At 43.6% G+C, this 24,693-nt stretch overlaps 1 protein-coding gene and 2 long non-coding RNA genes across 3 annotated transcripts in view; 1 reads left to right on the top strand and 2 right to left on the bottom strand.

The window, feature by feature from the left end:
- Nucleotides 1-1,527: 1,527 nt before the first annotated feature.
- Nucleotides 1,528-5,955, bottom strand: LOC138207015 (uncharacterized). The gene is made up of 6 exons (XR_011178987.1): nt 5,850-5,955; nt 4,363-4,446; nt 3,958-4,074; nt 3,089-3,186; nt 2,356-2,448; nt 1,528-1,743 (listed from the first exon to the last, which is right to left on the bottom strand). It is a non-coding gene; the product is annotated as an uncharacterized lncRNA (long non-coding RNA).
- Nucleotides 5,956-9,245: 3,290 nt separating this feature from the next.
- Nucleotides 9,246-12,677, bottom strand: LOC138207013 (POU domain, class 3, transcription factor 3-B). Its single transcript, XM_069163992.1, has 2 exons — nt 10,763-12,677; nt 9,246-10,418 (listed from the first exon to the last, which is right to left on the bottom strand). Exons 1-2 carry the CDS (start codon nt 11,972-11,974, stop codon nt 10,320-10,322), a joined length of 1,311 nt encoding a protein of 436 aa, XP_069020093.1. The 5' UTR covers nt 11,975-12,677; the 3' UTR covers nt 9,246-10,319.
- Nucleotides 12,678-14,915: 2,238 nt separating this feature from the next.
- Nucleotides 14,916-24,693, top strand: part of LOC138207014 (uncharacterized) — a 19,924-nt gene continuing 10,146 nt past the window's right edge. Inside the window, exon 1 of the long non-coding RNA XR_011178986.1 lies at nt 14,916-15,014. This is a non-coding gene — a long non-coding RNA (uncharacterized lncRNA). The remainder of the gene's footprint in view (nt 15,015-24,693) is intronic.

Genomic DNA, 24,693 nt, shown 5'->3' with positions numbered 1-24,693 from the left:
AAACATGTGTACCCTGCTCTTAGGCACATATCTAAGCAGAGTTTCCAGAGAGGTGAAAATGTACGGATTAGCGAATGATCTCATTTTGGGCATCCGCCTCTAATATCTAACTTGGAAATACCTGTGGCCGATCATTAGTAATCTATTAAATCCACGGCCTAGAAATGGTTACACCGCGAGCTCCTCCGAGCCAAACGTGGCCGATGCTACTTTTCCACCCCCCCCCCCCCCACCCCCCTTACCCCCTCTCTCTCTCTCTCTCGCTCTGGTTAATGAGATACAGAGTCAGATGGCCCGGGCGTGCTCTCTCTTCCTTCACCTCAGTCTCTTTCTCTCCGGTCCCGCTGCACGGCGCAGTCATTTTTATCTGCCGGCTCGAGTCCCGCACCGACAGCTTAATCCGAGCGGTCCCCTCATGCAATCACCCTGTCAGGAGCGCGTGTCCGTGTGCACGCTCGTGGAAGTGAAAGAATGCGTAAATAAGACTACAGCGGAATACGCGTGTGCCTGTGCATGCACGTGATGTCGGGGAATATATAGAGCATGTTTGTGTGCGTTTGCTCGAATGTGTGGTTTTCAGGTGTATTAGTATTATGGGGACAGAAACATCTGCGCAAACTAGAGTCGGGGGCCAACGATTCAGATGTCAGGGTTGAGACTCGAGCCGTGTCCCGGTAGCTGTTTACAAGTTTATTATGGGTGATGTCAGACTGCAATGAAGCTGCGGCTTCAGAAAGCTCCCGCTTATTATATTCCCCAATGGTTCTCCAAATATGTCCTGTTGTTTTCAGAGATCTTCCTGCAGATGTCTCACCGGCATCTGCAGTATATTTAAATTCTTTTGCGGCTCTCGCTTAAAACCTCCGTTTCCCTTTTCTTGCAGTGCCACGGTTTACATCAACAGCACACGCTCTGGCCTGGATACTAAATATTTTGGAGAAGGTATTCCTAATTTGGTCAATTTCCCACTGTGAACGAACTGCATTCGAGAATCGTGAAGGCGGGGCCCGTCTGGGTTTTACGGTGAAGGTTTGGGTTTGGTTGAATACAGGGTTAGGGCGGGGTTAGGCATGTAGCGGTGAAGTCCTCGGGGATCCAACGCAAGGGAATGAAACACACTTCTATCTGCTCGTTCGCGAATGCAAGTGAATGAATGCGATTGGGTTCATGCTGATTGTGTATTTTGTTTTGATTTTTTTTTTTAAATGTGACTCTGTGGACGTGCAAACCGGACAAGAATACAATAGTTGCATGCTGTAATATTCCCGGTGAGGGTTGGGCTTACACAGTTAGGTTCAGTCCCAAGAAAACAAATTCAAATCAATACAGTGTATTAAAATGGATATTACAGCGTGGACATGAGGATACTGTCGAGTGTGCATATTTATCTGTGTGTGTGTGTGTGTGTGTGTGTGTGTGTGTGTGTGTGTGTCCCTGGAGGGGTGTGTGTGTCACGGGGGGCCCGGCTCCCCCTGGATCTAAGCGGTATTGACAAACCCATCAGAGCTGGTGATGCATCGGGCTCCCTGCTAGCTCCCCTCCGCTTCACCCTCCCGCCCTCAGCGGCGCTGCGGGGCTGCGCTGACATGCTGTCACCTTGGTAACTGCTGCCAGAGTGAACGGCCTGCTGGGATGGCTGACCCGAGCTGGCGGCCGGCCGGCGAGCTGCAGCAGGAGATGTCACCGGCGAACCCCCGAGGACCGACCGACCCCTGTCTCTGTCCCTGACCATCGATCCGTCTGCTGTGGAGATCCGTCACCACCCGGGACGCACACGCACACGCACACGCACACGCACACACACAGAGAGGAAGATCAAATCTAAAGTACACGCGTACGCCGAGGCGCAGACACGTTTATGTTCACACATATGAATGTAGACACACATTTTCCTGTGATGGGACTCATGGAGAACCTGACAAAATCAAACAACTGCCTCAGGAAGCCAGAATTGATTCTGATCCTCGAGATCTCAGTCGGATGATGTCAAAATCTGACTGTCCTGAAATCAAACTAAACTCAACAGCAAAGTTTAAATGCCTAAAAATGCACCCGAAAGTATTTCCTGAAAGTCTGAGATACAAAAATATCTGCCTCGGAATCCGTCTCCGTCTCAGGAACAAGAAGTCATCCTTCATGTGATGTCTGTGCTCATGAGCAGAAAGTTCTGGCACGGAGAATCTTCTTTTCTACTATTTGAGGTTAGCGAGTCATTACTTGGCAAATTCTGAATCACTCTGTCTGTACGGTTGTTGTTTTTTTGAAGCAAACACTAACAGCAATTGTTGGCAGTGGCCTGCCGGCGGCTGTGGGCGTCCGTCTCCACGAATGTTCAGAGTCCTTTGAAACACTCACCACATTTTTGACACTTTGAGACTTTGGAAGCAGCCGAGCTCTCGCCGCGAGACGCGGGTCCGGCTGGATGAAGGCTGGAGCGGGGTTCAGTTTCTGGGTTGAGAGAGATTATAAAGGGGAGGAGGGAGGACGAAGGGGGGAAGAGGAGGATGGGGGGGGGGGGGGGGGGGGGGGGGCTGCATTTTTTCGATGACCGAGCAATCTGTTCAAAGATAACGTTGTGGATCGATGCCACTCATGCCACGAGGTCCTCAGAAAGTCCCTGTGGGAATATTTTTTTGAGGAGTATTTCCTTGTGTGCATTTTCTTTCCCTTCACTGCAGGTTAAAAGGAAGAGTTACGCCCTTTATGAAACTCCAGCAGTTTAAAATAGCTGCTTTACTCCACGTCTCGATTGATGAAGAGTAGCTGCAAAAATCTCAAGTGAACAAACTACTCGGATAAATGCAGGGAAACAAATTGCAACTATTTTTTGTTTTTTTTTACCAAAACTAAATGATACCATTTATTATTTTTTTTTACAACTGAAATAAGACTTCACAAGATGCTTCCTTGGAGGAAACAACACTCACAGGAATAATAAAGAGTCATCTGCATCAACAAAAAAACTTGTATACCAAAATGTACTGCAGCTTCTGCACAATGCTTTCCAAACACATGTGCCCAGATTGAAAAGCCGCCTCTTGCGTCACATGTGGATAAACAACAGGAGAAGATGTGAAAGATCACTAACTAGCTTCCCGGTTCCCATGGCAACCAATAAAGCAGGGGCCGGCCGTCTTTTATGGGGAATCGTCAGCGCGCGTGGAGCACGTGTTCAACCCAACTGAACTGAATGAGACACAAATCAGGAGGAATTTCACACCACAACAAAAAACAACAAAAAACACAACAACTGCACAATAGATTTCTGCAGGCGACCGATTAAAGTGGCGATACGACTTCAAAAGCAGTATGAAGGAGAACTGTGACTTGGGAAAAAAAAACAAAACAGACAAGACCCACAGCTTGTAAAGTTTAAATAAGCCAAATATGAAGCCTTTCTGTTGTCTTTGTGACCGTTTTAAACAGACCGCGAAAAATTCTACAAAGGCAGAAGAACCAAAACTTTGGAGCTGATTAGGACATCAAGAAACTTTGCTAACTTTATAGGGAGAAAGATTACACAGATAAGTGAGATAAACTGAAGGATAAAATATATTTTCTGGGCAGTGAAATTATTCAGTGAAATAACCAAATTTCAAACACCAATGGATTATCTAAAATTGTCATAAAGTTGAAAAGAAGGCTGTGATGAAAAGCTGAGGTTTTGGAGACGGTTACATATTTTTCACAGGTCTGCAACAATACATTAGAAAAAAATATATGGCAAATATTATCTGCTGTGTTCAACAGTAAAGAAAAGTGTAAATTTAAATGAATGCTTGTAAACCTTTCATTTACAGCATTTTCATTTAATTCAGATCTTTCCTGCAGAACACTGATAACACACTTCCTGTATCTGCAGAGTTAAAAATTCAAATTTAAATTCTTTTAAATGACACAAAAAACGTTGTATAAAAACTAACCCTTCACAATCCAAATGTCAGCATTATTAATTACCTTCGATGAAGGCTGTTGATTCCAGTGGAGATGACGACAGGAGCGCTTGAAGTCTGCGAAGACTGCCACTGGGTGGCGCTGTAAGGTCAGGGAAGCTGTAGAGGAGCGCCTGGGCAGCTCATCCCCCCCCAAAAAAGAGAGAGATGGTTGTTTTTTTTTGTGTTTTTTTTTTTTTTTTTTTATAGAGAACGTGTCTGGATTATATGAGTGTTTATTTCATTTTTATTGTGCTAAAATCATCATAAAATCATCAAGAATTTATTGTTTAAATCTGTTCAAATGAGATGTAAACTGGACGATTTTATTCAAGTGGTTAAAAAGCGTGTTTCTTTTCCGTTACTGACTGCAACAAATAAATAAAACAAATAAAGTTCATGAACAATTAATATGAGAAGAAAGAGTCACCTGTAAGATGGGAATAATACAAACGCCGTAGTAAAGCAGGCTGGTGTCTGAGTGAGGGCCTCTTCATTACTGCTGCAACTTTCCCTGCAGTAAAACAAAACAACAAAAACAACACTCTCTGTGAAGTGAAGCAAACTGAACCACACACACGAAGTGTAAAACAAAATTTACAAACACAAATAAAAACGCATGTGATTTTATTTGATTCTTTTTGTGCAGACTGAGCGCGCCGGATGTGACCGACAGCTGCGAGCCGAGGTATAAAACCTCCCTTAGAAAACAACTTATTACAACACGGTGTAAGCAAACGAAAAGGAATGCAATCAATCAACTTTTCATATAAACTTTAAAAGCTCCAACAACGAAGGATTAAATTGAGATTTTACTTTAGATAACATCTCACGACGTAGCTACTACTTAAAGGAGTAGGCGAGAATAGTGTGAATATTTTAAATATATCAATATGTACGTCACAAATATGTTGGCGGTATATTCAATTTGAAACTACGTGAGTAGTTTGTGATGACGCACAATTATGGTGCTTATTATAATTTTACTTTGAAAATCCACATTTTGAAATGATCGATAAACATAAAATGACAGTGTTTTGTCAGTTCATATTAATAAAAGCTTTAAAACAAAAACTCACATGCTGTTGAATTATTAAATTCGCGTTTGGAAAGTGGGAAGTGCAGGTGGGGTGGGGGTGGGGGGGGGGGGAACCTACAGCAGGCTTTATGTGCTTTTGAAATGCAGACAGGCAGATGAGATGCTGCAGCACATTACCTCTGGATGGCTGCTGAGCTGCAGAGCTGCAGAGCTTCATTCACCCCTCCTCTACCTATCCATCCTGCCTGCTCACAAAACCATGACCTTCACAATTTATAGAGAGGAAACCCCCGAGAGTCACGTCATATTTTAAAACGTCCTCTTCTTCTTCTTCTTCTTCTTCTTCTTCTTTATGTTGCTGCCGCCACAATGGAGACTTGATAATCTGTATTTACATGGAGGCCTGTTGTTTTGACCGACAACTATTCTATTATGTCGAGAGAAGAGAAAATAAACGTCACTCTATTCTCTATATTTAGATAGAAATGTGCATAATAATAATAATAATAATAATAATAATAATGATAATGATTATTATTATTATTATTATTATTATTATATATCTGTATATATTGAACGAGACAACATTACATTTAATTTAAAAAATAACAACTTCAATTTAAACTAAATTAAATTAAAATCCAAATTAAACAAATAAGCACAACAATATTTATTTATTTATTTTTGGGGGTGTGGGGAGGAACTTCTCTTAGGTTTAAAATAAATAATAACGTGGACAAATTCAGATTCATCTTTAAAAGAAAGTAAAACTAAAAAGTCTCAAAGACTTTTTCATCGCAGAACAAACTCATGGAGTCTCCGCGATGGCGAGCCAAACAGTGAGAGATGAGTGAAAGAAAATAAAGCAGCCTACTTACTGTAAAATAACCCCAATAATGATGATCAAAAGTCAGCAGTCAGAAGCAGACAAGGATATTTTCTGAGCGTCTCTTCTGCAGCACAGATAAATCCATGTAGACGTGGAAGAGGAAGGCTCCCTGTGGAGAACAGCTCAGAATAATCCATATTCATGCAGCTCGACACGTGGAGTAAATATGAAGGGAGAACCATTGTGCATGTGCACGTTATCACCAGGTCAGGGTGAACCTGACACCGATCTACTATACATTTACTCCATTAAAAAGACATACAGGGGAGCGCACGATCAGCGGAAGTGCTTGTAAAAACGAAGTTGTGCCAGCGAGTATCATTACATCTCAAACACTCTGCATTGAAGTTGCTTTGTGCTGAAAACAGACACAAACTCTACTCGTAAACACGATTAAAAGCCAGTTAACGTGTATTTAAAATGAAAGACTGAAGCAAAGTCTGTTAAATGTGCCACTCTGAAGGTGCAGCCTTATAAACGTGCATAATAAACCATCTAAAACAACGTCTAAGCTACAAAAATATAAATACTTAAATAGTTGTGCCTCAAGTTATAATTACACCACTGAAAATCTTACAGTTTAATACACAAATATTTGTTGTTATAAGGCTATTATTTGCTCAGGCGCAGATGTAAAATATAAATCAGTGTAATTAGATTATTTGATTTGATGCATATAGTTACAGCATCGACTTTGTGTCAGCGTGACTGCTGACTGAAGGGCCGCTGACAGCCACATGAAACATTAATAATTGGGCAGCAAAAGTTTGGTTTTACAGGACAAACCCGGAGCTGGAGTCTTGTTTTAAAGAGCAGAGCGCTGTGACAACGAGCAGCTTTAATTAGTGCGAACGGGCGCGACGAGCCTGTTGGGCCACTGGCGTCCTAAATCAATAGCAGGGGAAGCAGAAGTGCTCCCAGGGCCTGGACGTACCGGTGTGCGCGTGCACACACACACACACACACACACACACACACACACAGACACACACACACACACACACAGACACACAGACACAGACACACACACAGACCTGCGCTGCCGTGCACGCACACCCATGCTGCTGCTGCCAACATGGTTTTGAAGACCCATGAAAAAAGGCAAAGCTGTTGGAGAATAGGCGGATCAAAACCCATTATGAGATTTAAAACTCTTTTTGTGTCGCTCTTGGTAAAAAAAAAAAAAAAAAAAAAAAAAAAAATATCTCTCACTAGATTGGACTATTTTCTGTGCAGGCCATGCAGGCTGCTCTGGAAGATATTTTTGCGGGATCCATATGCGTAAACGCACAAGTGTGTTGACGGTATTTGTTGTGGGATAGCAGCAAGTGTTCCTCTCCGTGGTGAAGGTCTTGTGCGTTAGGCAGCGTAGCAGGCTTATCTTGCACGTCATGTGACTATGCATTGGATTTTATACAGAGCAGCACAAGAACTGCATGCATAATGAGCAGGTAGGTAACGTCAGGCCAAAGTGGAGACGAAATAGGCCCTTTATTCTGTTTGACCTCCAGCAGCAAACCAAAAATTAAAAAAAAAGAAAGAAATGCAATTCAACAAACAGTCCAACCTTGTGTTGTTTAACAAGTCTCATAATTCATCTTGATTATTTGCTTTAAGTAGCCAAACATTTTAAAACACCTCTCGTCCTTACAAATGTCGTTAAACCCATTATGAATAAATCGAAAAGGCAAATAAAAAAAAATGTAAAGTTTTGGGGAGTGTATACGTGGAGTGCGTCTCTGCTGCCACTTTTACTAATGGAGACAAAGAAAAATGATGCCTACTTCTCTATATCATTGAATTCAGTTGCTAAGCAACTAGTATGGGAAATCATCCGCGAAATTCAAATCCTGCAGCGCGAGGACACGTTTGGTGAGTTTTGCTGAATAGGCGAGCAAGACAACTCCAGCAAAAAAAAAGAATAAAAAAAAAAAAGTTTGAAACCTAGGAACACATTTGCCTCGTGCAGCCGTGACGAAAAATAGTCCCGTTTCAACAACAACAACAAAACAACTACTGCCCGTCATATAGGAAATTAAATATTACGAGAAAGGTTGACTTGGCTGCACAGGCGCAGTCACTCGCTTTACTGTTTAGATATTTTCTCATCATTTCCAGCGTCTGTCCCGGAGTAACAACAAAAAACAAAAAAAAAACCCTACTCAGACTTTATGTCAAAACCCCTGAAACAACAGTCGTCATATTAATTTGCACCACTCTCCTGTCAAACAGAAGCTCGCAGTTCCAGCCTCAGTAATCTGGAGCCTGTGAGCTGCTCAGCTCCGGACAGACACGATCAATAAACTCTCTGACCCAGTGCCCCGGATCCTAAAACAGCATGTCAGCTCACAGAGTTCTGGACCCCGAACACACCTGAGAAACTGCGTCGATCGGGACGTCTGCAGCTCCACGAAGCAAGTTTTTTTTTTTTTTTTTTTTTTTTTTGCCTTAAAACACAGTTTTGTTTACTGGGAGTCTTGCAGAGAAGCTTATAGATTCAAATTCGCTATTTCCTGGAATTATTCTGCAGATTAGAGTTGGCTTTTTGTCGTGCTGGCATCACTGACGAGCGCGTGAATAAGGCGACTATAAAGCAATGTAATTATGCAAAATATCGGTATTGTGCGCTACAGTATCTGCACTATAAGCTGCACTGTAAATATTACATAACAGGCACTCGGGACATTAGGAGGCTCTCTCCATCATCACCCACAATATGGACACGGCAGCTCTTGTCTTTAAGAAATGTCGACCCACCCTACCCTCCCACCCCCCCCCCCCCCCCCCCCCCCCCCCCCGACCCTCCCCCAGATCATCTAAATTCAGCCTGATTTCCATCCTGCAGGCTGAAGGTTGCTGCTCCTGCTTTTCGCGCATAAAGGCCTGAAGAGGGAGCAGATGTAAACAAACAGACAAACCATTGTGCAGGCCTGCAAGTGACCGCGATGGTCATACTGGGACGCTGAGAAGAAGACATGTATTTATGCCTACAGGCAACAATTCAGGACTTTATGGACTCTAAAGTGCTATATTATTACGTCAACTTATTATTATTATTTTTTTTTACATATTTATAAATAAATAAATAAAACACTTTTCAGCCATAAAGGTTGAATATTTTCCCTTTTAGATGCAGAAACAGTCTTTGTTCTGCTTTGTTGTGATGGAGATTATTATTAGCTCGCAGCTTCATGTGGGACAAAATAGTCCACCATTTTCTTGCATGCACAAAATAGCACCCAGGGTAATCTCCCTTTAGAAACACAAATACACACATACACACATATATATACATATATATATATATATACATATATATATATATATATATTTTTTAAACAGCCCCAAATACGCTGAGAATATAAATGTCAGAACACAAGATGAGTGCATTTCATTCTAACAAATTTATTGTGTCTCAATCAGCTCGTACGGAACCACTACTGAAATTAAATTACAATCAAATTATCACATCAAAATATACCCTTATTACCTAACAACGGTCAGCTTATGGTGATTTGTGCTCCTTTAGAAACGATAATACAAAATTAAACAAATAAGGGCAACAACAACAAAAAATATAAGAATTTTTTTTCCAAAATAAAACAAGAAAGGGAAAGCATCTTACACAAGTTCCTGGGGAGAAAAATAAATTACCGTTTGGAATAATTCATATGTATTCCGAATAAAATATTAAAACAAGTAATTTTGATGAAAAATATAAAGTAAAGATCAGTATCTGATCTAGTGATCTATATTGCCGGCTTTACAGAGTTTTGTTTATTAAAACCTACCAAAGAATACTGCTTACAAAGGGCAGCATTAATAGTATATCCACAGCACCCACTCAGTCACACTTGGCAACAGATTTTCAGATTTTTTTTTCTCAAATAAGTGCAGCTCAAGTCTTTTCAAATGTCTTATGCTCTATTTGTTCAAAAAAAAAAAATTAAGGAAAAATCCACTCACGGTGTCAATGTCCATTAAATAATAATAATAATAATAATAATTATAAAAAAAAAAAAATAAAAAAAAAAATAAACCCACGTGAAAGAAATAATGATCTTTGAGATCAGGCGGGGGGGACAGTCCTGGTCCTGCTTGTCTTTTCTTTCTGGGCTCATGAGGGCCTCAACGTGAAAAAAAAAAAAAAAAAAAAAAAAAAAATCCCCAATCCTCCGTGTGTAAATGAAACCATGCAGTCCACCTCAGAGAAAGAAAAATTGCTTGATGGAAGCTTCGTGGATGTCACTCCTCTTCATATTGTTGCAGTTTTTCCCTTCTGTTATTGTTGGGTTTGGAGAAGGGGGGCAGCTCGGTCCCTTTTCTAAATATACAAAATGCCTGCTCCTTTGTTTCTTCAATCAAACACAGGATAATGAAGGGGGGCATTTTTTTTTGGAGGGGGGAAGAGGAAAAAATAAAAAATAAAAACAATACTTGAGTTTCCTCTTGATGTGTTTCAATGCGCCAAAATTACCTGGTGGAATGAACTTGTAGTTGTCACCCTCTGGTCGCTCGCTTCACTTGCATCTTTTAAGTAATCTACTAAAAAATGCCCCTGAAAGAAAAAAGCAGAAGGAACCTTTTAGGTTAAGACATTTTTGGGCCTGGAAGAAGGTTAACGGTGCGTTTTTTTTTCAGAGGGGGTTGGGAGGAAGAAGGGGAAGGTTGCTGTTTTTTTTTCTCTTTCTGTTTTTTTCTGGTGAAAAATAGATAACACATTTGCAGTCTCACTCATATTCCCTCACAATCACAGTATCAAAAAAATTTGGCTATCTTGCCGATAGTCTGTATGTTTTTTTAACCAGTTTAATTTCATATAAAATATTCTCGTGTGCTGTTCTATGTTTCACTGAACATTCTTTTGCAGTCCATGGAGGGGGGCGGTGTTTCTGCACTCACATTGCCGACCTGAGAGTACACATCCTCCGGCGTCTGTGCCACTCCTGGGGGCGTCATCCGTTTTTCCTTCTGTCTCCTATTGCAAAACCACACTCTAACCACCTCTTTCTCCAGCTGCAAGTTGTCCGCCAGCGAGGTGATCTCCTGGGCCGAGGGTTTGGGGCATTTTAGGAAGTGGCTCTCCAAAGCCCCCTTGACGCTCACTTCGATGGACGTGCGCTTCTTTCGCTTCCTCCCCTGCGCCGCGATCTTGTCGATGCTGGTGGGGCTGCCGGTGGTCGAGTCGGCCTCCTCAAGCCACTTGTTTAACAAAGGCTTTAGCTTGCACATGTTTTTGAAGCTGAGCTGCAGAGCCTCGAATCTGCAAATGGTTGTCTGCGAGAAAACGTTTCCGTACAGGGTGCCCAGCGCCAAGCCGACGTCCGCCTGTGTAAAGCCCAATTTGATCCTCCGCTGTTTGAACTGCTTGGCGAACTGTTCCAGGTCGTCCGAGGTCGGCGTGTCGTCGTCCGAGTGCGGGTCGTGGCTGTTGACGCCGCCGTGGTGCTGGTGATGCGGATGCTGGTGGTGATGATGGTGGTGGTGGCTGCCGTGGTCCAGATCCGGGGTGTCTCCCCTCACCAACCCCGGGTGCACCAGGCTCTGGCTCCCGGGACTCAGCATCCCGTTCACGGTGAACCCCCCCGGCTGGGAGTAGATCAGCGACTGCTGCTGCTGCTGCCCCCCGGATATGGAGTTAATGTGAGCCGCGGTCGTGCTCCCCCAAGCTCCGGCGTGAGTCTGATGGGGAGCTAAGTGAGGGGGCCTGTGGTGCAGCGCGGTGCCCGTGTGCAGATCGTCTCTGCCGGAGTTTTTCACGTCCTGCTGCTGCGGGCTGCCCGTCATTCCGACGGGACTCGACGACCAAGGCGATCCGGCTTCGGCTGCTGCAACCGCGGCTGCTGCCGCGGCCGCTGCGGCGTGCGGGAGGGACGTAACCCACTGATGGGCATGGCTCAGCATGTGTCCCCCGTTGCTCGCTGCCATTGCGCCTTGCATAAAGTCACTCTGTACCATCTTGACTGAGGGGTCTCCCCTGTAGCCCCCAGACCCCGAGGTAACCGCAGCACTGCCCGGCTGCATGCCACCACCTCCGGAGTCAGAGTGCACGATGGAGCCGGACGATAAGATGCTATTGCTGGCTAGATAAGGATTGGAAGCCGCGGTGGCCATTCCGTCAACCCTTATGAATATTTTGTGGATAACCCCCCTCCCTTTTTACAGTCACTTCTTTCGAGCAGGCAAATTGTATCTCATGAATTATTCAAACTTTAAAAGTATGGGTAGCTTTTTGGCAAATACCATCGACGTGCGTAAAAACGCACACACACACACACACACACACACAAAAAAAAAATGCTTGAAAAACGGTTTCAGAAAACTGAATCAAATCCGCACGTATTTACAACATTCTAGTTGAGACACTTTGCATGGATGTCGACGAATAAAATTCCACGTTTTCAAAAGCCCTTTGAAACCATGTGCAGTCCGTTTCCAAAGTTTTGCACTTGGATGAGATTGTGAACATTAAAATTCAAATATACAGCAAAAAAGCGTTGTCCCAAACAAACTTTTGGTGGTCGCAAAAAACAAAAAGCCTCGCAAATTCTCCACAATGTACAAAGTCCCGGTTTATGTCCCCTCTGGATGAGAAAAACATTAGCAGAGTGTCCTTAGTTCTTTTGTAATTCAGTCGCCGAGATTTCTCCCTCGCTTTATTCTTTTCTCTCTCTTCTTTTATAGCACTGTAGAGCCTATCTCTTTGTTCTGTTTTGATGTATATAAACCTGCCAAACCGCAAACTCCCGTTGAAGTACAATCCAGTATAACAGTGTACGGCGCTGCTTGCGAGCCTCTTCTCTCATTCGCTTGTTCTCTCTCTCCACCTCTCTCTCTCTATCTCTCTCTCTCTCTCTCTCTCTCTCTCTCTCCCTCCCTGACAGGCCGTGTAGTCCCGCCCCCCTCCCAGCCAGAGGACGCGATGTTTACCCCGTGCGTCCCCATTGATTGGTTACCCGGGGTGTGATTGGCAGGTCTCGCCAGCCTTGCTCCGGGCGCACGAGCCCACCTTCCGGCTGTTCCAATTGGCTAATTTTTAATTGCAGTCCAAACAAAACGGGCAATACAACTTGGTAGTAAATAGTACAGAGATACTGGTACACAAACAGAGGTGAAGGGGTAAACAAAACAAAACAAAAAAAACTCGATCAACGGTGACATCCAGTTCATAGATCAACTTTTCTCCCACAATGTACATACTTTCCCACAACTACACCCGTCTTCAAATATAAATGTTCACATCAAAACATTTCAGAAGGATTCATGGCAGCTCAAATACATGTAAACTCTCAGTTAAGTTCATATAAAAGTGAGGAAACTGTTTTTAGGGGGTGCCTTTTATTCATGTTCTTGTTATATTCACGACTAATTAGGTTTGAGAGTTTATTCCAAACATGGATCTGACATTTGAAGACCTATTGGTAACAATTATAATTATCTGGTAGCCTGACCGGATTGTGTAATAGAATACTGCCACAATTATGGGGTTTAATTCCCTTCGGGACATCCATGAAAAGATGCACTGGAAATAAAAACGGTAAGAAATGGGTTTACATGCGTTATCTGGTGCTGCATGCTGAGGTCAAATTGTAAGAGTAACTGTTTTGTTGTCAAAATCCAGCAGCTCAAGTTGTTTGTGAGCACATAAAGTAGTAAAATTAATTCAGGGTCATGATTTTTAATTATATAAGCACATCATCCTGCGCCCTAAATTGAATAAAAGTCAGTTTAATGGACCCGAGAGCATGCACCGGTAAGAACGAGAGTACGTCATGATGTGAGTGCAGAAAAGGGGCCGCAGCCAGCGCAGCCCCGCGCAGCCCCGCGCAACCCCGCGCCTTCGGCTCCTCAGGAGTTAACGCACAAAGGTTGCGGGAATGCTTCCATGCGGAAACGCCGCACACAGGCAACCTCACTGAAGCACGGTGAAAGAGAAAGTGGCAACCAAAACAAGGGCAAATTGAGCAGTCCGTGGGGGATTTGGGTGTGCGGGGCTAGAAAAGTCTGTTTAAGGAGAGGGAGGGAGAGAGGGGGGGGGGGGGGGGGGGAAAGAAAAACCGTACAGCGATATAGCCTTTAAAATACACACCATCTTTCAAGATGACCACGTAACCCCCGAGATGAATGGGGCCTTTGTTAGTGCGTGGGACCCCTGCGCCTATGGATGCACCCATAAGTTGCAGATACGTCGCACCCACTGCACCCGTCTGCTGAGTCCACCTGGCCGACACGAGGGCCTGTGGCAGGTGATCTTCTGACAGGATTAAGGTTAGAGCTGCATGTCACCGCCTTAACCTCCAACACCGCCTCATAATCTCCCGAAATCAAAGATGATGCAATGACTTTGTTGCAAATGGGATTTTAGAGCAAATATAAGGCAGTGGAGTTGTTGTGCACAGGCTGTGTGCTCCGTGCCAGTGCCCCCCCCCCCACCCTCCTCCTCCACCTCCCCTTCTTCTCATCCCAGTAGATTTAATTTGGACTGGGCTCAAAACCGAGGGAGCCTCGTGGATTTGTTTACATTGAATAGGCAGGCTAGGGGCCAGAGCCGTGGGGCCCTCTATTCATTAATATACAGTGAGGATTTCTGTCTAAATTACTGCTGTTCAATCCACACTGCACGCTTTGAAAGGGCGTCTCAGGCGGCCGGCAGAAACGTGACACCGAGGGTACAAATGCAGAGAAGAGGGCTCCTTACACAAGACAACCCCTGAAAAAGAGAAAAATAGATAATATATATGAAAGGAGAGTCAAAAGGCAGCTCAGAAATGCTCCCCGAAATCACCGTGCTCCGATAAAAACACTCCTCTCTGATATATGATGTGTTTATTATTTATTTGCTTATTATAAAAGGTCCCCAAGTTCCCTGCTGGGGGAGTTCATTTATTTTGTATGCAAAAAAAGAAAGAAAGGGGGGAGAGGAAAAAAAATCATCCCCAAGTATAACAAGAGACGAACAGTTAGTGCTGATTTTCATTTGCATAAATTTTCATATATTTTAGTGAAAATAATAGCGGGAGCCGAGGAGTGCTCCTGCTCAGTTGAGGCAGAGGAAAGAAAATCTTAGGGAGCACCGAGTCGTAGGAAAGGGAGATAACCGTTTACAGGCACCGTATGAACAATGTGAAGCTATTTCTCTGTTCTTGGACACGAGGTAAGTCAACAATTATCGATGCGGATTTGGTTTTACGCTTCAGGAATGTTAGAGTTTATCGCCTTCTCGCGCATCGCTCCGCTGTAGCTGCTGCAATATGCCTCCTTATAGACTGTTTGCTGCTATAAATGACATTTCAGCCTATGCTTGAGCGCCGATAATGCAGTCATATTCTCTTTAAGTTGAGATTTAAAACCGAATTGCAAATGCCTGTCCTTCTCCTTTTTTCACGAATGCGTAAAAATCGATACGCGCGCCGCTGTTTGCGCCCCAGCCTTTTTGCTTTTTATATAAATAGCGGGCAGATGGATAAGCTGTGCTGTTTTGTAGTGAATGTCCACCGGAGAAAAGTGCAATCAATCACATTTTAAGCAGGGAGAGAGGGAGAGAGAGGGGGGAGTGGGAGAGAGAGAGACCCCTCGGTTGAATCCTCCAGAGGGATCGCGTAGGCAAGCGCAATATGAAATCGTTTAATATAAATCGATCTCGCTGCTGCAAAGTTTGTTTAAAGTTTATAAGCAGCAGCCTGTCGACCGCAGCTCGGTCCTAAACTGCACTCATCAAGCCAGACAAAGCTTCTGATTTCTTATAAATAACTTGCATTTAAATGAATTTCTGAAGGCTTCGCTCTTTCTTGTTTTTCTGGTTTTTGTTTTGGAGTTCTTCCAAAGGGCGAGAGAACGAAGAAATGTCAAGAAAAACTCAAACTAAGAGGAGGCAGTTTTTCTAAAAGAGTGCAGATGCAAAAGAGGCTTGGCCACAGGAAATTATTCAACAGCAGATAGCGTGATCTCTAAGAATTACATATCTGTGACAAACTTTCTGCTCCATTTTGAAAGCCCATCACTGAGGATCTAGCTCACATTAAGTCCAATTTGAGGAAAAGTCGTTGAGATTTCGCTGTGCTCTGCTCGGGCTTTTGGTTTTTCTCACGGGTTAACTCCTTTTCCCTCATTGACGGGGAGTGCATTTCTGAGCCCAGCACTTGGTAGCCATGGTGAGCCCAATAAAAGGGGGAAACACTAGTCGCATTAAGCTGTATGTTTGTGCACTGGAGTCGAGATGAAAAGAGCCTCGGTGTCCCGGGCCAGCAGCACCGGTACTGGACGGTAACGCGTTACAGTAACGCCATCGGGTCTTAATCTGCTTTTTACTGGTCTGTTTTTAAAATAGATTTTCAACTGACTGCCCTCATACGTTTGTTTTCTTCACGATTTACTTCTGGAAAATGAATCCAGCAGCCTGACTCCAACTTTAGTCGAGTGGAAAATATTAAACTACCCCAGGTTTTATTAACCCAAGTCTTGATTGGTGACTTGGCTCGAGAAAGCTAGCCACTTATCGCGATATTTTAATAAGATCAAACTGTCATTTTGTGGTGCGTAATGTAAACGCACTACTTTTCACACCAGGCATTTTAGGCCTTTGATTGTTTAAGAATCGAGCCGCTTGGCATTAGACGTTTCTGTGTTTTAAGCCTACGCGTGTCAGCATTCGTTGCGGGGAGTTGCTGCTTCTGTCAGGGCTGAGGTGAAATACATTTTGGAAGTCATATCATCAATAATAAAAAAAAAAAAAGTCATAACTGCCGCCAGGTGTCGCGCTCACTCACGGTGCAAGTGCTGCAAATATGTAAAGCTTACACTGCAAAAAACTGCCCACATTTTGGAATCACATACGTGTTGTTGCTGTAATTATTTACCAGTTTTATTTCTTTCTTTTTACAAGCCAAAATTCAGACAGCAGTGAGCTCATTCTGCTTTGCTCCAATGCGGTTTTCTTTTCACTTTTCTTCTGAGATTTGGTTTTGCAAGAAAGAGCATTTTACTCCAGTCTGACTTTGAAGAAATCATTTGATCTAATAGCCTACTTATGTCGTTTTGCACTGTAAGCATTTGAAACTACCTCGCTGTGGGACACACGTTTTTTTTTTTTTTTTTTTTTTTTTTTTTTTTTAATTCTTTTAAAAGTGAGACTGACTGAAACTCAGGAAATGGATAACATGCATTTTTGCAGTGCGTATGTGCGTTAATGTTTTTATGATCATCGCTACATGAAGAGACAGGAATTAATGGCTGAATGGTAAGATTGGAAATTAAGATATCACTGGCCTGCAGGAGGAAACTGACTGAACGGGGACAGGTTTTTAAGGGTCACAGTAAAATAAAGATATGCTAATTGACGTTCTTTAAAAACAAGTTGCAGCTCAGAATAAAAGGGCCAAACACACCAAATAAAAAAAGCGCTCAAATATATTCATTTCCCTCCCCTCCCCCTCAGTCCCAGTGGCAATTAAACTCTTAATTTAATTATCCAATTTTTAAAGATATCCCAACCAATTGTATTGCAGTCTGGACCTGTATATGACTTATTATTTCTACTTTATTCCACTCTGCTTCAGGAGTTGCCTGAAGAAACACGGTTGTATTGATCACGTCTATGACGGCAGCCTATCAATGACAGCGCAGCCCTCGTTGATATGCAAATATTCTGTGGTTACATAGGCCCTGCACGCTGTTTTAAGCCAGTCGCCATCTGCAGTAGCCTATAAACCATAAGTCGGAGCCAGCAGGTCTTTGTGGAAACATATGACTAACCGGTGACTTTAAGAATTATTAGCAAACGAGGGACGGGCAGGACTCATGAATCATCCCGGGAATTAGTGCATTGCAATTTCTCCACATGCTTGACCGGCCATTTAGTGTTACACTATCCGGCGTTACTCTTCGTCATCGTCATCATCACCACCAGCAGCAGGAGCGGGAGAGGTAACAAAGCATCAAAGCAGCACTGTGCGTTATTACTCTGCATTATGCACCCGTTCTGTCATGGAGCAACAATGACGGTTATTGGTAGCAGGAGGCCATTTATTTATTCCTGCACAAGCAGATTGTCTAATTCATCAAGATGGTTTCATCAACTTGCATTTCCCCCATCAGGAACAAAATATATCACGTGCAGTCTGCGTGTTTCCGAACGAGGAGAGGCGCTATTTTTGAACTGAAAAATCTGGTGAGGTGACGAGGGAGTGGTCGTTTTACTGTTGTTTCGAAGGTGATTTAATTAACGTTACATGTCACACGCAGTGGGGAATAAAATGGTCCACTGGAGGATGATCGCAAGACACAAACACCAAATTAACGAAAATCAATTTACGCACCACATTAATCAATGCCCTTCGTCATAGTCGGATCACTTGGATTCTTTACTTCCTGCAGCCGCCATAAATTTATGACACTTGACGTACAGATTTATGTGAGCCTCAGAAAGGTGGGTAAACCCGGTGTAGGTGTCTGGAGCTTCCACTGCAGCCCTGCTTACAATATTCAGATTAAATTGATGCAATTCTTGCTGTTTTAATTATGGCCTACTTAAGTTGCCTATGGGCTACATAATTTATTTTCTTCCCTTTGGTCCGGTCGCTAATCCGAAACGACATACGTTGAGTGTGTTTCACGTCAGGCCAAACGTTGATTTAAAGCCGATTCCAACTTGGAGCACTTAAATGATAATGTAGCTACTATACCGTTAATTAAATGGGCTACACTGAATATCAGTGTGAGCATTAAACATGCCTTCAATTTCAGACATGAATGGGATTTTTTCCTTCACCCATTCAAACGAGACAGAGGCTCTTTATTAATATTCTATTATTAAAAGCCAATACAGAGTTATATACACCTCATATTCCTCTACGTGGGGTTAGTAATTGCCCTGTATTAGCTGTGCAGCAGGATGGGGCCTACAGCTTGTAAATGAGCTGACATGCAGGTAAAGATTATATGTTTAGTGTTATCACAAGACTCTCCAGTGGTGCTCGATGCTCATTTCACCTAGAGTCGTGGCTCAGACAAGTATCAGCACAGCCGGTATTGATTTTGGATTGAAAATCAACAGGGATGTCATAATTTGGTCTAAAACGAGGCTCTGTGGTGTAAAAAAAAAAAATGGGTTTGAGAGGGCCAGGGTGTGTTTTGTTTAAACAAAATGTGTTTTTTTTAATTTTTTATTAATGATCCCTTCAATGTGTGTATTTGGCCAAAGCAGCAAAATGATTAAAGTCGATTTTCTTTTAACAACAAAATTAAAAAAAAAAATCTGAATAGAAAAGTGTTTTAATTAGACAAAATTAATTAAGTTTTTATTTGTGAACAAAGACAATGAGCAACAGATTACAATTAGTCACTTTATAATAACATGTAACTTTAACAAATAAATGGCAGGTGCGATTTAATTTAAAAATAAAAGGTCAAAAGTCACATTAAGGTTCGTTTTTCTGTCAACAAAAGGACACGAGGGAGTAAAAGATGAAACTGTGGCCTAAACCAAAGGCAGGTGCTTGGATACACACACACACACACACACACACACACACACACACACACACACACACACACACACACGCACACGCACACGCACAAATACAAAGACACTAGTGCTGGTTGGTGACTGACGAGGGACAGATCGGCGAAGATAGAATGAAGTGCAGCTTTCTCAGTCAGAGGAAGGGAGGAAAAAGGTGTGTGCGAGTGTGTGTTTTTGGGCAATGGCGGAGGGGAGGGAGGGGGGGGGCGCTTTGTGTGTCAGTCTTCGGCTTCACCCCACCCCCACCCCCGAGCCTCCACCCATCGCTCATTGGGTGCCGGCTGCCTCACAGTCTTTGCCACATCCCTCCTTCTCTCTGTGTGTGTCTCTCTCTCTCTGTAACTCTCTCCCACATACAGATGTAAGACACATCAGCGTGGACACACATGCCTACCCCCCCCCCCCCCACACACACACACACCACCACCACCACCACCACCACCTCCAGCAGCAGCATCAAAACAAACCACAGTGTTATTGTGTATGCAAATCAGTGTACGGACACGCTGGTATTTTTCTATTCTATTAGACTGTATTACACATGCTAATCAAGAATGATATTGTGTTATTAAGCAGCGTAATTAATAAATAAACTAAATCCACAGGAAATCAAATACATAGAAGTCTAGTTGCTGGTTTGCAGCCACCGTGCATGTCTCTCCATAGTCCCTGCTTTTTGTTTTTGTTTGTTAAACAGTGGCGGTCCCTGAGGATGGAGGGGAGGGGGGGGGGAATTGGTGGCACCTCCCTGCCCAGGATTACATTAATCAAAGTATTTATTTCCCTCGAGGAGCCGGGCGCAAATCACTCCAAATCCCAGTAAAATTGGATAACAGAAGAACAGGCGCACCTAGGGTAACCCTCAGTCGCACTTTTTTTTTTTTTTGTTTTTTTTTTGTTCATTTCACCAACTTAATGGATCTAGTTCTATCTAACTTTGTGGAACAGTGTGTGTAGGAGCAGGAAGGGGATTGAGGAGGTGGTGGTGGTGGTGGTGGGGGGGGGGGGCACTAAGCTAGAGGTATTGAGGTCTTTGAGAAGACAAACAACATAATTGGATGGAAGCAGGCGCTCAGGTAGAGAAAAAACAACACTAACCACATCCCCGATAGGAGCGACTCGGGATATAGAGCTGTACAAATAACAGCCATTCTCTGATTCCCTGTCGGGGCTACAGGCATGTCTGGGTCCGAGCCAGCAGCAGGAAAAACTCCCCTCTATGATCCGCCATCTGTGATAGACGCATTCAACCTCCAATACCAAAGCTGCCTGCTTTCCCTGCACTAAGTCTGGTCAATCCATCGCAAAACCCACAAAGTAGTAAAAGCAACAAAAAAAACCAACAACCTGATACCATCTTTGCACTATTTGCTAAGTAATTACGTGTGATGTTTGGGCAAAGCCCGGCTGGCTAATAAATCAGGAAATGTTTACAGCCAAGCTGGTGCTGATAAGGCAATAAATACAGCACCCAATATGCTGCCTATTACAGGTAATGCAAATAAAATAATAGGGCTGTAATTTTTCCTTATGTGTTGTTGTGGCGGTGGCGCTGCTTCGTCTTTGATATTCATGAGGGGAACGGGGAGGAAATGTCGTCTCCTGGTCTTTATGGGGGCCACATTGTAGCACAAATTCAACGCTACTGCCTTCGTCCCAATCAGGGATAAATTATGGCCGTGTTGCGTCACAGCGGAGGCAAACCTGCCACCCCCACAAACACACACAAACACACACAGAGGCTCTGCAATGCATGCAAACAACATTTTTATGCTTGTAGACACATGCTCGCGCACACACACACACACACACACACTGTTGCTGCTATGCTTGCTGGGGGGGGGGGGTACGAGGGGTAGCCGGAGTCGCCGGGCCTCTCGGGGTGAAGCCGGCCGGCCTGCGTGGTGCACAACACGCAGACCATGTGGGTCTGAGGATTTTGTGCGGACGTATGGAAAACAAAGTTTATCTGTGAGCGTGAACAACAAAGTATCCCTACTTCTTTCCTGAAACCTGTCTGGTCTTTCCTGCCCGTGAATGTACGTACATATACACATATACACATATACACACACGTGTCGAGGTGAAACACGCAGACAAAACAGCAAAAAAAACTGTTTGCCTTCCCCGTACCGGTATCTGTCTGATGATCCGTGATGCTTCGCAAATGAGCAGAAAATCTACAGCTCTGATGGGACCTGGGCAGGTTGAATGCGGTGAGAACTCTAAAGTCAGTACGGACGAGGTTGTGAGTGTTGGCTGAATGTTTAAAAAAAACAAAAACTGTAAAGATGATAAAGATTTGGTACTTTTTCTCCTCTAAACGTTACGTCGGTGCGCATCATTTCATGTTGTTTGAGAGTACATATCTTTCCAGTCCTCCGTTCATTTCTGAACATAAAGCATCTAAAGTTCTTACCACAAATCAGCTAAGCTGTCCACTTTTTGGTGAGCACATTAAAAAGCTTGTCGCGCAGTTTTGAACATTTGAATATTATTCTTCCAGTGGTCCCGGGCAGCCGTTGATTTCAATAAAGTATCTAAACTTGCTTCTCTGCATTCATTTTTGCCAAAGTCACATTCTTGCAGAGGAAGAGCTGAACACTCTGCACCAAAGATGTGTCACAACACAAACAAAATGTCACAAATGAATGCAGACATGGCTTCCACTGTGACTGCTTCCACAAGTTTAGAGAGTCTCCTAATATATTTTCTTACTGTGCAGTTAATGGAAGCCAACGGACGCCTTCAAAAGTATGGAAAAAACAAACAAACTGTACATTGAAATTTGAAAACGGCCGCACGGTTTGCAAAGTGGTTGGTTTCAAAACTGCTGACTGATTATTGTATTGTTTGGAAATGAATGGAGAGCAACGGCTGTGTGGAAGAGCAGGAGCATACGTCTGAACATCTAAATTACATGCAAAATGCTGTCAAACACACTAATGTGGTCTTTTAAAATCATCTGAAGGGGCCCCTGCGTGTCCCCAGGCCACAGTTTGACACCACTGTAATAAGTATAGTAGGTTTAGCATGGATTATATTGTACTGCGTCTCCAACACACACACACACACACACACACACACACACACACACACGCAGACACACACACACACACACACACACACACTGTGTGTGTAAACGCATCTGATTGGCTGAGGCTGGCTAGCTGGCACCAGCTTCCAGGCGTCTACAATAATGATCGGTGAGTCTCAACTTCAGAATGGGGCTTGCTGTTGGGGTCGGCAACTGTTGTTGATGATATGCGGCCGCGGGTGACATGTGCTATTCATACGCAAGCTTGTGTGGTCACGTTCGGCAGCCGGGAAGTCTTGATTCATGCGGGCATTATGCACGCCGGACGCTTATGGCACCTCTCTCCGTTGCTGTGCAGTCAGGCCCATTTGTTTGGAAATGGCTTTACATACATCTTCTTCTAGATGGCTCTCCCTCTTCCCCTCCCTCAGCTTACACACACACACACACACACACACACACACACACACACACACACACACAAAGTGGGAAAACTAAAGCCTTACAAACGTGCAGCTATACAGTGTGAACTGTAACGGCGCATTTAGGTGATGCAATTCAATCTCTGCTGGCCCCGCTGGAGGTATTAAACCGGGCGGCCGTGATAATGAACAGATGATTATGCTTTTACGTGTAGGACCACGCATCTCGGTTATTTTCAGTGATTATCGCCACAGTCGGAGCTCTTTTTAATACAGGAAATGTTGTTTGTCCAACCGTATAACCGTCCCGCTTAATACAAACACGAGCTAATTCGAGGCCTATTCAGCAGCAGCAGAGAAGCTCTGGCGATAGTAAGCGTGACCACGTAGAAACGACAGGCTGAGGTAACCGTTTATGTTCACGTCAGTTTGACTACCAGTTGAAGCGAAGGTTGGATTTTTACCATTAAAACACTTTGAGCTGATCAGGGTTTAGCAGTATTTCAACGACAAACCCGGTCCGGTTGTTTACTGACGCATTTACAATTAAACCCAATCAATCCTCGTCTAAGCAATTTTAAAGAGGCACATCGTGTCTTTGTCAAAACGTGTCATAAATACTTATCACACTACTTATCATACTTTAGGACGTCAATTTCAGACTTAAACCTCGATTGTTGCTTCTTAGTCGTGAATGTTAGTTTCGTTGTGCACTTAACCGACATCGTGCAACAAGTTTGAAGTTCTCCGGTTCTTTTGAAATGCTTTGGTTTGTATTATTTTATGACCTGCAGGGGATCAGCGCGCTACATTTAACATCGTATATTAGCGGGTAGTCAGCAACTGAGCTACTACGCGTTTATCGGGGGAACTGAACCGGACGTGCGTGTTTTCATCGTCGTGTATTTCATGAGATTTTTCGACAGGACTTCTGAATTCATTCGCTCGCTAATCAAGTTTTGTATTGATTACATCTTTTAACGGTTATGCACGTTGCTATGAATTCACAGGATTTGATCAAAGTCTAAAATTTCTTCGTGACCTTTTAACTGAAACGTCTCGAGCAGACAGACCAGACGTGATTTCTGGAAGTGTGACAACTGCAAAAGCCTCAATAGAAGTATGATTGGCCACACTTGTGCGCACACTGTCTCTTCCCTGCTTCACAGAGCTGCTGCTCGCCCCCTTTTCCCTTTTCCCCATCTCCTCCCTCCTTCTTTGTCCGGGCCTGGCGTGAGCGTTCAAGCCAGCAGCATCACAAAAGCGTCTTTGAGGAGATTGCACGCTGGCCGCCGACCCCTCTGAGCTCACACCCACCGCACATTACTCACCAACAGGCCTCAGTGCAGACTGCAAACCAGGCTAGGAAATACTGTACGCCACTCAACTGGAGGGGAGTCACTCTTATTTTACTAACCTCTTAAGTTGGGGGTCTGTTTCAGAGCTTGTTTTTTGTTTTCTATTTTACCTTGAAAGGGGGTATTTAGTATAAATGCTGAGTTGTTTGAGGAGAATTAAACAATGCAGCACAGAATAGAGCACAAGAGAACTTTGTTGTTCAACCATGTTGGAAAATTGCCTCAGCATGGACTGTCAAGTCAAATATCCCTCCCAGCCTTTGGCTTTTGGTCGTGCACTGTCAGTTCGTCATTCCAGGAAGCGATGTTGACTGTGTGTGAACATGTGTATTGAATATGTGTATATGTGTGTGTGTGTGCTTGTCTATTTACTACCCAGCATGTTTTGGTGAGTGTTTTTTTTCTCAAAAAAAACAAACAAAAAAAACGAACACCAGGATTTTTTTTTTTTTTTAGCCAAGCAGAATCCCATTAAATCTGTCCTCCTGACAATTTGA

Source organism: Embiotoca jacksoni, unplaced genomic scaffold (assembly GCF_022577435.1).
Source record: "Embiotoca jacksoni isolate LCO1_2020_lvr unplaced genomic scaffold, fEmbJac1.0.p SCAF_30, whole genome shotgun sequence".
Classification (NCBI taxonomy): domain Eukaryota; kingdom Metazoa; phylum Chordata; class Actinopteri; family Embiotocidae; genus Embiotoca; species Embiotoca jacksoni.
This window is presented reverse-complemented; position numbering and strand designations above follow the sequence as displayed.

Excerpts from the sequence above, each read along its gene's own strand:
- LOC138207013 (XM_069163992.1), bottom strand. The coding sequence starts at position 11,974 with ATGGCCACCGCGGCTTCCAATCCTTATCTAGCCAGCAATAGCATCTTA. Across the intron at positions 10,419-10,762 it reads TGTACTCTCAGGTCGGCAAT|GGGCATTTTTTAGTAGATTA; the intron begins GTGAGTGCAGAA and ends TTTTTCTTTCAG.